Genomic DNA, 12,508 nt, shown 5'->3' with positions numbered 1-12,508 from the left:
CCCACAGGCTACACAGTAAGACCTGGAGCCCACAGGCTACACAGTAAGACCTGGAGCCCACAGGCTCAGTGCCATTGAGCCCCATGATTGTCTCCACCTCATTTATAAAGCAGACATAATAAGAAAATAAGGATGAAGGGTAAGCCATCTCATTGGGAGTAGGCAGCTGTCACTTTGTATGGGTCCGTCTTTGACTTTTCATTCCTTTTACAGCATTCTAAATTCTCAAGGAAAGCTGACCCTAAATGATTAAGACGTTGACAGATAACCATACTTTAGATTTACAAAGTCCACATTTGGTGACCTCTGATAAAGTTAGGAGTGTGTAAGGCCACTCCTTATTCTAAGTCCTGTATTTCACCTATGCAAAATGCTGTGAGTTTTAACTTACAGAAAAGTAATAAGTCTAAAGAATTACAGGAACTAACCCCAGGCAGTCAACAGTCAAGGTCAGAGAGAGAGAGAAAGAGAAAGAGAGAGAGAGAGAGAGAGAGAGAGAAAGAGAGAGAGCGCAGACCCTGAATGAAGACAAGTTCTTCTTGCTCCTTACCAGACCAGGACCTGCCCTCTTTTTCTTTCCTTATAAAAGCTTTTATGTCCTGTGGCGCACGCCTTTAATCCCAGCACTCGGGAGGCAGAGGCAGGTGGATCTTTGAGTTTGAGGCCAGCCTGGTCTACAGAGAGAGTTTCAGGACAGCCAGGGATATACAAATATATACATATCTCCAACAACCAAAAAATAAAATAATAATAATAGCTCTTTTGTGCACTTAATTGTTTGAGGGGTACGATAGTTCCACTCATCTGATCAGAGTGCAAGCAATTTAATAAGATGGGTTTTCCTTCCCATCAGCCCTTGACTCCTAAGGGTTGTGCTTTCAGGAAGTGGGCAGGTGGGCTTGGTCCTGCTCCCGTACTTATTTGTCTGGCATTGAGATCAAAGGCTGTGGCCAAGAAGGTGGATAGTTAGGACATCCAGAAAGGAGATGAGTTCCAGTAAGCTAGACAGGAACTAATCTGCGTGGATTTGGGTCACGGTGGCTCGTTCCGTGAGATGGACAGAAAAACATGCTGAATCATTTCATCTCAGCTCATTTGGTGGAGACTCTTACCCAGGAGCCGAGGGGTCTGTATCTCAGCTAGGGTTTTCCCTCTAGATGCCCGGCCTCAGGGAGAAAAAGGATTCAATGTGTTTGGTAGAAGAAAGCTGAGGGATTCTGTCCCCAAACCTGTCTCACACTGTCTGCCTCAGTCACGGCAGCGGCTAAGATTTACAGAGCCCATGAGCATAGTCTTGCCCTCTGCATCATCCCCCCCTCACCCCTCAGCAATGAGAACATATTACCACTCTCAGTTTATAGTGATAGAGCCGAAGCCTTGTGTGACTTTCAGACTCCCCTGGTCCACGGTAGTAAAGCCAGAAATCCAATCCAGCCGTTGACTTCATAGCCTGTTCTCTGAATCACTCGAGCACAATAAAACAATGTCAGCCCAGGAGCTGTGCTGCAGAAAAACATCCGGGCTATAACTAGATTTTCATGGTCAATAGATGCAAACAACTGATTTGGCCAAAATGCTCCAGCTCCAAAGCAAACAGAGCAAGGGGTCAATGCAGCGCCATCGGAAGGTCCTGACAGGTAACTCTCTTAAGGCTGCTCAGGTTCCCTTCTCCCGTCTCTCCTCCAATCACCCGCAAGATCTGTGCCCCTCACATATCCCTAGCGCATAGCTACCTGACGCTTCAGATCTGAGGGTACCGGAAGTCTCCTGCTTCCTCCATCCAGCTCTGCTCTGAGCTGCACTAGGAGGTTGCTCTGAGGCCCTGGCTGCCTCCCTATCACCCTAGCCTGGCAGTACAAGTGACTGGAGACTGCTGTGACATCAGGGTAGCTGATGGCTTAATGGAGGAATGAGCTTCAGATTAGAAGCCAAAGGCTCAGGAGACCTGGGAGGTGCCTGACCCAGATTCTTCCCAGACCTGGAACTTTGAGAGAGCTGCCAACAGCATAGTGGCTCTGAGGGGAGAAGGATTTGTCGGGTCTAGTTCCGAACACAGTGTGCCAGCCTGCTCCAGGGCCGTGTTGGTGGTTCCCTGAAGAATCTCCACTGTGAGACAGTTGCCCTGCGGGGTGAACAAGAAGGCAAAGCAGGGGTGCCAGGCACCCTGGCTCACACCTGCAGACACTCAGCCAAGACTTGGAAGATGCTGCAGAATCATTGCACCAAGACTTTGTTTTTTGCCACCCCACCCCACCCCCCTACTTTTCTGACTAAAGCAAGGTTGTAAAACTACCAGCAGGAGGTGAATTAAATCCAGTGAATATTGGGTTGGCTTTTCTTTTCTAATCAAAGGACAATAAGATAGAAGATAGCAGAGTTGAAGAGATGGCTCAGTGGGCAAGAGTGCTGACTGCTCTTCCAGGGGACCAGGGTTTGATTCCCAGCACGCACATGGTGACTCACAACTGTCTGTAACAAACATCAATGCACACACAAAAATCATTTTTAAAAATAGAAAATACCAAAGCAGAGCTGTTTTGACTTTTTATTTTAAATATAAAGTGTACAAAAATGAATCCAGAGAAATTCAAAAGCTCATGTCTTTCTAAAGGGCATTCACATCAGGGTCCTGGAACATAGCCAGCTCCCGAGGGCAGCCTTACTCAAGATGTTTCTTAATAAAGAGATTTACTACACTTTCAGCGTGCCTTTCATACTCGTGGGTTATTTGTGACTTCCTGACGGTCTCTCTTTGCCGCCCGAGCAGACTATAAACCCTACCACAACATGAATTTTTGTTCTGTGTACACACTGTTGGAATAAGGCCTAACACAACACGGATGCCAAGAATGTTTGTGGAATGGATGAGGATATATCATAGGTAGCGGGCATGTTGTTTTTACGACATTTTTGATTCATTATACATACGTGTGTGTGTTCTGCATCTTGATGTAAAAATCTGTGTCTTTCTGTAGGTCACAGTGAAGAACTTTGGACGGCTGCTGCTACGGCATGAATAGTCTGGTAGCTATGAATGGAGGACGTGCTATATGAACTAGAACAGCGATTCTCAGTCACCTAGGCGTCTTGTCGAGAGATGCAGATTTGAATTCAGCAGGTTGGAAAGAGAATCCAAGGCCTGATATTTCTACCATCAAACTTTCCGGTACTGGTTCATGAGGCAAAATGTGTTTTCATTTTTAATTGTTTTAGATTTGTTTATTTTAGGGACAGCAGTGTTTTGTCTCTGTGTACAAATATGCACCACCTGTGTGCCTGATATCTGAGGCGATCAAAAATGGGCATTGGATCCCCCGAAACTGAAGTTACAGATGTTTGTGACTGCCATTTTGGTGCTGGAAACAACAAATACCCCTAACTGCTGAGCCTTCTCTGCAGCCCACGAAAACATGTAAACAATATTGTATACCCTGGCATAATTAAGTGATCTCTGGCATAGAATTCAGTGTCTCTGGCTCCTTTTTTTTTTTACACATATGTGTGTGCGCATACACAAATTTACATACGTGGGGGTCAAAAGACAACATGTGGAGTTGGTTCTCTCCCTCTCCCATGTGGATTCAGGGGTGTATGGGTTCCTCAAACTTTATTTTTTTTTATTTTTTTGGTTTTTTCGAGACAGGATTTCTCTGTAGCTTTAGAGCCTGTCCTGGAACTCCCTTTGTAGAGTTCCAGGCTGGCCTCGAACTCACAGAGATCCGCCTGCCTCTGCCTCCCGAGTGCTGGGATTAAAGGCATGCGCCACCACCGCCCGGCCTTCCTCAAACTTTATAACCTATGCCTCTATTCCCAGAGCCATCTCACTACCCGTCTCTATTGCTTTTTAGAGCTCCCCTGGTGATTCCAGAATGTGACCAGAAAGGGACAGTGCTTGCTGAGAGACCAGATATTCTGGCCTTTGTACCCTGTGCCTGATACAAGTCTGAACGGAGGTCCCTGGGCTGTGAGATGCTGGTATCCGAGTCAATGATTGGATTCCACAAGAAAAAAAAGTGGGGGAGGGTTGGAGTCAGGAAGGGGCCATAAGAAGAAGGCAAAGGGAGGAATTCTGAAGATTCCATGGGCTCGGGAGTATCTGCGAACCCAGGCCGTATCCTCTGAGAACCAAGAACAGACCGTGCCCTCACCTATCAGTAGGTCAGAGCTCCTGGGAGCTGTTCAACAGGCTCTGTTCACACGCCCTCGGGGAATTCAGTTTTCAAAACCTTACTAGGGCATAGGGAGGAGTGGTTTGCCGCCAGCTTCTCCCACATGCCTGCCTCCTCTGCCCAGCTGGGGTTGAAAAGTCAAAAGATCTTAAACCCTGAGGTCAACATGGGCTATATTCCTAAAGGAAATAGCATGGCGTCCTGGGTTCCGACGCCCCCTGGTGGACATCTAGAGTTAGGATGGGGCTGCACCAACTGTCCTGTTGCGGTCCAACAGTGTCAGGCATTGTCGTGATCAAGAGGTTGGGGATGTAGCTTTAGTTGCTTGCCCCCAACATAGCCCCCCGCGGTGTGGTGAGTCCTGGCTGTAATCCTAGCACTTGGGAGGTAGAGGCAGGAGGATAAATTTAAGGTCATCCTCTGCTACACAGAGAGTCTGAGGTCAACCTGTACTACATGAAACACTATTTCAAACCAAACTACACGATCAAAAACGAAACAGACAACAAAAATACTTCTGGAAAGTCAGGCTCTGCGCGGCAGTGGTGAGGGATTTTCACTGGGTGCCCTTCTGCATCTCCCCCTCTTTGCTCAGCTTTCCTCGATTAAAAACTACACAGTCCTTTGCCGTGTTTCTTCTCGTTTCCACCCTGCTACATCTGAGGTAATTGGGCTCACACTTGTAGCTCTCCGGGCATCCTTGGCTCCCTCCTGGTACCAATGTTCAGCTGACTGCCAAGCATTTCTAGCTGGTCACGTAGATCTAAGGCGTCGGCAACATCCCGAATACAAGTCCAGCGTTCCACCCCACCCCAGGCTCTCTCACTGACCCAGAAAACAGACTTCGTTTCTGTCTGTGTGTTTGTGAGACACGGTCACACTCTGTAGTCCAGACTGGCTTCCAGCTCACAGACATCCGCCTGCCTCTGCATCCCCAGTGCTGGGATCAAAGGCGCGCGGCACCACCGCCTGGTTCAGACTCTGGTTCTCAGCAGCTTTTTTTTTTTTTAGCCATTTCTTCCTTCAGCACCATAGCAGTGCCTCAGTTCCTCAGGCTTCCAGCCTTACTCCACTTCAGGCGTTTCGGGACACCTAGAGAGAACCTGGGTCCCAAGCCCTGGCTTTCTTCCGGGCAGTTTTCATTCAGGTGGTAGCCGCACACCTTTGACATGCCAGACGTGATGTGGAGAAGACGCTTGCTTTCGCAGTGCTTCTCAGAGCCTCTCTCAGAGGGATTTCAGGATTACAAGAGATAATACGGAGACATCTACAACCCTGAACTGTGTCATTACCACCGCAAGTGTCCTCTAGATGACCTTGCTGACTTCAGACTCTGAGCCTCCTCGTTAACTGCTGGTTAATCTTCCTAAAACCTCGATTTCATCACTCCCCCCTCTTACTTAACGACTTTATGGCTGCTCCCTGGTAATCCCTATGTGTCTGGTAAATCACAGCAGGGTAAGACCTACGGGGATTGATTCATCACAGCAACACAGTGGGAAGTTAGGTACCCAGGGGTCAGCAGTGTGAAAACAGAAGCCAACTCAAGTTTGCGAGTTACCATTCTAGGAAATCGCGCTTCCAGAAAGCAAGATCAATGCGTCAGAAATCAGGGCAGTGGACAGCAAAAGTGAGGGTGCTGACCTATGAGGTATGTCCCTAGCAAGACAGCCAGTTCCTGGAAATGTCACTTTATCCATCTAAGATGACTTAGTATCGTTGGCTTCATGAGATTGGATGGCAAGAAGATCAAGAGGAACGCTAGCTGGGGCAGTCAGGACAGATGCTCAGGTTTAGACGGCTGTCTGCAAGGTAAACAGATGAATACAGGTTCCCAGAGGCACCTCTAGGCTACTGAACGGTGAGGAGATTACAAAGGTGTCCTATGTTTTGTCTGCTTACTGGTTGATCACTGTTTATTCAAAGAAGTGGGAGGGTCCAGGATGCCCAAGTAAAGCAGACCCGAGGTTTCCTGCTGTGAAATAATCACGTCGTACTGCAGTGAAGATTTGTCACTCAGATTGGTTTAATAAAGGGCTAAATGGCCAATAGCTAGGCAGGTAGAGGTTAAGCGGGTCTTCTGGGATAAAAAGAAGGCAGAAAGACTCCTGGCAACAATGGAGTTGCCAGGAGATGCAGAGGAAGCCGGAGGTGGACATGCTGTGCTGACAAAAGTTATCACCATGTGGTAGAGCATAGATAAGAAATATGGGTCAAGTTGTAAGAGCTAGTTAGTAATAAGCCTAAGCTATCGGCCATGCATTTATAATTAACAATAAGTCTCTGTGTGGTTATTTGGGAATAGGCTGGTGTAACAGAAAACAGTTTCCCGGATGAGAAATGTTACAGCTCCAGCTTCTTCAGTGCTTAGCAGTCACAAACAAAAAAAGTAGAGGTCATCTTTGGTTTGTGTGGTGCTTTGGAAGAAAACGGCCCCCACAGGGAGTGGCACTATTAGGACATGTGGCTTTGTTGGAGGAGGTATGGCCTTGTTGGAAGAAGTGTGTCACTGTGGGGATGGGCTTCGAGGTCTCATATATGCTCAAGCCACTTCCAGTAATAGAGTTCCCTTCTGCTGTCTGAGGACCAAGATGTAGAACTCTCGGGTTCTTTTCCAGCACCAGATTGACCTCCACACAGCCTTGTCCCGCCATGATGGTAAAGGACTAAACCTCTGAAATTGTAAGCGAGTCACTCCAAAGAAATGTTTTCCTTTATAAGAGTTGCCCAGGTCATGGTCTCTACACAGCAATAGGAACCCTAAGACAACCAGTAAATTGGACTCTTTCAGGTTGAGGGAAGACTCTACGTCACAGGCAGAGGTAGCACACTAAGAGATTTGATCCTGAGCGGACCAACCCTCCCAGCTTGCACGTGTCCTTGCTGGTGAGACTCATGCCTCCTGGCAGCATGTCCAAGTGGGTCCAAGAGCAGCTGGGAATTCTGCCCAATCATTCATTAATCAAAGACAAGGCTGGGCCCTGCACCCCACAGAGTTCTCCAGGTCACCCCTAGCTGGCTAGGTGAACATGACTAGAAGCACAATGCTAGAGAGTGTGCTGGTGACCCAAAGGTAGACAAGTCATGAGGGCTCCATTGTGACCATGCTGTGGATGGCGTCCATTCCCACAGGGAGACAGCTAGTCCCAGGGACTAGCTTCAGGCTATGGTGTAATAGGCCCCCCGACTTAGCACAACTGACTCCATGATGGAGGTAACATTCCGACTGTAACACTCAGCATGGAGACAGCACCTCCTGCCAAAGCTAAAACAAAGGCCTAATCCATCAAAGCACGTGGTTCTGGGAAAGTCTCAAATGTACTACCTTCGTTTTTTAGCTCCTGCAGTTCTGCTTCTGGCCAACTGCTCTTGTTAACTGGAGTACGTCAACCCAGAACATGCCTTTTGTGCTCATGTTTTAAAAGCTCACCCTGAGAAAGGCTCAGTGCTGCACTGGGATCCAGAATGCCCACTGTAGTCTCTGGCCGGCTAGTAAGACTGTACTGCCTTAAGGCCGTGCCGGAGCCGTCTGCTCTGGTGAACACCCCACAACATCTAGCATCGCTTTATTTATTTATTTATTTATTCATTCATTCATTCATTCATTCATTCTCATCTATTTGTTTGAGACAGGATCTCTCTCTGTAGTCCTGGCTCTCCTGGAACTCGGTGTGTAGACCAGGCTGGCCATGAACTCACAGAGACCCTCCTGCCTCTGCCCCCAAGCGTTGAATTAAAAACATGTCGCACCACACTGAGGTTTTTTAGCATCGTTTTACAGATTTGTTTGTTTCACTCATTTGTGTGTGTGTATATGTATTTGCCTACAGAGTTCAGAAATGGGCACTCTTGCCAGGTGGTGGTGGCACATGCCTTAATCCCAGCACTTGGGAAGCAGAGGCAGGAGGATCTCTGTGAGTTCGAGGCCAGCCTGGTCTACAGAGCTAGCTCCAGGACAGTTAGGGCTGTTACACAGAGAAACAGGAGGAGGAGGAGAAGTTGAAGGAGGAGGAGGAGGAGGAGGAGGAGAAGCATGAGGAGGAGAAGAAGAAGAAGAAGAAGGAGAAGGAGAAGGAGGAGAAGGAAAAGGAGAAGAAAAAGAATTGGGCCCCCCATTCGGAGCTGGAGTTAACAGGCAGTTGTGAGCTGCTTGACGTGGCTGCTGGGAGCAACGAGCACTCTTGACCATTGAGCCATCTCTCCAGCCCCTGGTTGTCTTATATTTTTAATTATGTTTTAAAATGCACAGAGTTTGGTTCAACAAACAACCAGCAAACAGATTCTTATACCAATCTTCAATCCATTAGCTCCCAGAATCCAGGCACTCGGACATCAAAATCCCTTCTTGGACTAAGAGTGAGCTGACTTTTCTTTTTAGGATTAAAAAAAAAAGCTGAGTAATATTGCACAGGGTACCAGAAACTGCCTCAATAGACTACAGAGTATTGAGAGGAACGTGGAAGACAGAGAGGAGGGTGTGAGGAGGGAGTGGCGGACTGGATCAACCTTGAGCTGATTGGACAGCTGGTCTAGTCCTTTATAAAGCCCAGTCATACTGGTGGCACAGGTGGCCTGAATGTACCTGTCCCTGTGGTGTAGAGAGTGCAACCCCAGCTTGTGATTTTGGCTACATTCTTGGCATTGTGGTCCTGCGTGTTGGCGAACACCAGGAGAACAGCATCATAGAGCCCGTCCTTCCCAGCATTCTCTTTTCTTTTTGTTTTGTTTTTTGTTTTTAAAGATTTACTATGTATACAGTGTTATGTCTGCATGCATGCCTGCACACCAGCAGAGGGCACCAGATCTCATCCTAGATGGCTGTGAGCCACCATATCGTTGCTGGGAATTGAAGCCAGGAGCAGCCAGTGCTCGTGACCTCTGAGCCATCTCTCCAGCCCCCTTGACCAGCATCCTCATGAGTTTCTCATGGGTCTCTTTCACACACCCTCTGGCATTACTGTCAACCTGGAGTGTTCTGGAAGTAGTGGGGCCACATTGGCTGGCCCGTGTCTTGCGGCCACCTACATCCCACACAGTGAAGATGACGACATTCTTGTGCTCAGTGGCCTCCAGGTGGAACCCAGGGATGGAATGGTGGTCACTGTTTTAGCCAGCTTCTGTCTGTTCAGGCTATTGTATTCTCTGCAGTAGCCAGGTCTACCATGAGAAGGCACATTTCGTTTTGCCAAAATGGCCCTTGAAGGAGTTTGCAAAGATATCCCCTATGCTTGTCGTAGTGGCTGTTCTTGGTTTTCAACTTGACTACATCTGGAATGGTCTACAACCCAGAAATCTCAGGGACACGTGAGAGAGATTTTCTGTTTGGTTTGAAGTGAGTGAATCTACTTCTAGTCTGGACCTTAGAGGTAGAAAGACACAGACACACACTTTGATCTGGATCTTGAGGCAGGAAGACACAGCTTGAATACGACACGGGCCACGCCTTCTGTTGGAAGTCTATATAAGGACACAGAAGGAGGGAACCTTCGCCCTTTGTCTGCTCGCCCTTGCCGGCACATCCATTCCTTCCCTGGCACTGGAGCTACGTCTTCAGGGTTCCATCATATACAGAAGACCATCTGAGACATCCAGTCTCGTGGGACTGAGAAGCTACTAGATTCCTGGACTTTCTGTTCACAACTAGCCACTGTTGGATTAGCTGGGTTGTGGCCCATACAGCATTCCAACGAATCCCCTTTTAAAATATATATGGAGAGATTCATCCCCTAAATTCTGTGACTCTAGAGAACTCCGACTAACGCACTTGTGGTCAGGAGGAAGCAACAGTCATGAGGCACCTCAGAGGCTGCACTGAGCCAGGTTTGGCTCTCTTTTCAGGTTGTCTTTTCGAGGCCAGCTAAACTCTAGGTGGAGGAGGATGACCTTGAACTTCTGAACCTCTGGCCTCCAACTCCTGAGCGCTGGGTGCGCCTTCACTCACAGTCTATGAATCACTGGGGCTGGGTCCCAGGACTTTATACATGTCAGGTGAGCACTCTGCCAACTGAGGGACACCCCCAACCCTGCCCCATAAAGGCACCCTAAAAAGACAAACTGAATCTGGGCTTAAAACAAGAAATATTCTTTTAGAATTTTTAAAGGTTTATTTTATTTTATGTTAATGAGTTGTCAGAACACAGTCCAGGAATGGACTCCTGTGAGACTTCTGAGCACCTGTGAGGAAACTAAGGAATCATCAGGTCTTGTGACCTTGGTGTCTTCAGAACACAGAATTGGTCTTGGAATGTGCTCCTCCCAGGTGTAGCAGAAAGGGGTGAGTCTATGTCAGGTTGTTAGTCACGTGTCTCTATGGAGAAACATGTTTTTCCACTTGTGGCTTGACCTTGTGATTGCACACCTCACTCCGGGGGCTCTTCTCCCAGGTTCACGCTACCACAAATACAGTGGTAAACTGAGTGCTTTGCCTTCACATATCTGTGTGCCACATATGTGTCTGGCTGCCTAGGAAGATCAGAAGAGGGCGTTTGGTCCCCTGGAATTGAAGTTATGGTGGTTGTGAGCCACCATGTAGGTGCTGGGAATCAAGCCCAGGTCCTCTGCAAGAGCAACAAGTGTGCTTAACCACTGGGCCATCTCTCCAGACCCGAACAAACGCTTTTTAAAAATATTTTTATTATTTGAGAATTTCACATAATGAACCCTGACCACACTCACTTCCAGGTCCTCCCAAGCCCATCCCCTCACCTTGTGACCTCCTTCCCCCCTCCAAAAAAAAAAAGTCCAATTTGTGTTGCCAATATAGTCACTGGAGCATGGTCAAACTCACCATGGCTGGCCCCTTGAGTCCTTCCCCAAGTCATCAATACCCCTGCAAAAGCAGCTTCCTTGTCCTTTCCAGTCAGCCAGAGCATGAAACACAGGCTTCTACATGCTCTCCAACATCGGCATGTGCCTTGGACCACAGCATGGTCTCTGGTGGCAGCACAGCCCACAGACATCAACATGGCCCTTAGTGGTGGACTCTGGCCTCAGACATCAACATGGACCCTGGCTGAAGCTGGACCACTGACCCAGACATGGCCAAAGGCCACAGCACAGCCCACAGACATCAACATGGCCCTCGGGTGGCGGCTCTGGCCACTCACATCTACACGGGCCCTGGCTGCTGTGGGACCACAGACATCCACATGAACCTCAGGCTTCAGCACAGACTGGGGCAATGGACCACAGAGGCCAACATGGTCTCTCCAGGAGCAGCCTTGACCACAGAGGTCTTTTGAGGAAGTCCAGTCCAGAAAATGGAGCCTTCCTTCATCATCTGTAAGTTCTTTTTCTCTAGAAAAGCCTGAGTAATAAACTTATCCCCTGAAACTAAAAGCCCAAATAAACTCTCTTTCTGTCAGCTGCCTTGGTTATTGCATTTTTTTTTTAGATTTATGTATTTATTATGTATACAACATTCCGCCCATGTATGCTTGTAGGCCAGAAGAGGGCACCAGATCTCATTATAGATGGCTGTGAGCCACCATGTGGTTGCTGGGAATTGAACTCAGGACCTCTTGGAAGAGCAGTCAGTGCTCTTAACCTCTGAGCCATCTCTCCAGCCTGGATATTGCATTTTTAATATTTTCTTTTATTTTACATACGTTGGTGTTTCACCTGCATGGTTGTCTGTGCAAAGGTGTCGGATTCCCTAGAACTGGAGTTTTGTACTGCCATGTGGGTGCTGGGAATTGAATCTGGGTCCTTTGGAAGAACAGCCAGTACTCTTAAGGGCTGAGTCATCTCTCCAGCCCTTGGTCGCGGTATTTTATCACAGCAACAGAATCGTAATTAAAACGCATACATTTTTAAAAAAAGGGAGGGAAGTCAAATATTTTAAGAGACTCTGGAATTGTGTTCGCAGCCGTCGCCGCCCCGCCGCCGCTCTCTAACGCCAGCGCCGCCTCTCGCTTGCCGAGCTCCAGCCGAAGGAGAAGGGGGGTAAGTAAGGAGGTGCCCATACCATGGCTCGTACAAAGCAGACTGCCCGTAAATCCACCGGTGGTAAAGCACCCAGGAAACAACTGGCTACAAAAGCCGCTCGCAAGAGTGCGCCCTCTACTGGAGGGGTGAAGAAACCTCATCGTTACAGGCCTGGTACTGTGGCACTCCGTGAAATCAGACGCTATCAGAAATCCACTGAACTTCTGATCCGCAAACTCCCCTTCCAGCGTCTGGTGCGAGAAATTGCTCAGGACTTCAAAGCAGATCTGTGCTTCCAGAGTGCAGCTATTGGTGCTTTGCAGGAGGCAAGTGAGGCCTATCTGGTTGGCCTTTTTGAAGATACCAACCTGTGTGCTATCCATGCCAAACGTGTAACAATTATGCCAAAAGAT

The 12,508-nt window shown here is 48.1% G+C and overlaps 1 protein-coding gene across 1 annotated transcript in view; it reads left to right on the top strand.

Annotated features, from left to right (window-relative positions):
• Positions 1–12,136: 12,136 nt before the first annotated feature.
• Positions 12,137–12,508, top strand: part of LOC102000750 (histone H3.3-like) — a 1,650-nt gene continuing 1,278 nt past the window's right edge. The window contains exon 1 of the mRNA XM_005344909.2: positions 12,137–12,425. Within this exon, the coding sequence (XP_005344966.2) occupies positions 12,137–12,425 (289 nt within the window). The remainder of the gene's footprint in view (positions 12,426–12,508) is intronic.

Source organism: Microtus ochrogaster, chromosome 2 (genome assembly GCF_000317375.1).
Source record: "Microtus ochrogaster isolate Prairie Vole_2 chromosome 2, MicOch1.0, whole genome shotgun sequence".
Lineage (NCBI taxonomy): Eukaryota > Metazoa > Chordata > Mammalia > Rodentia > Cricetidae > Microtus > Microtus ochrogaster.
The sequence above is the reverse complement of the archived record's forward strand: the minus strand, read 5'-3'. Positions and strand labels throughout refer to the sequence as shown.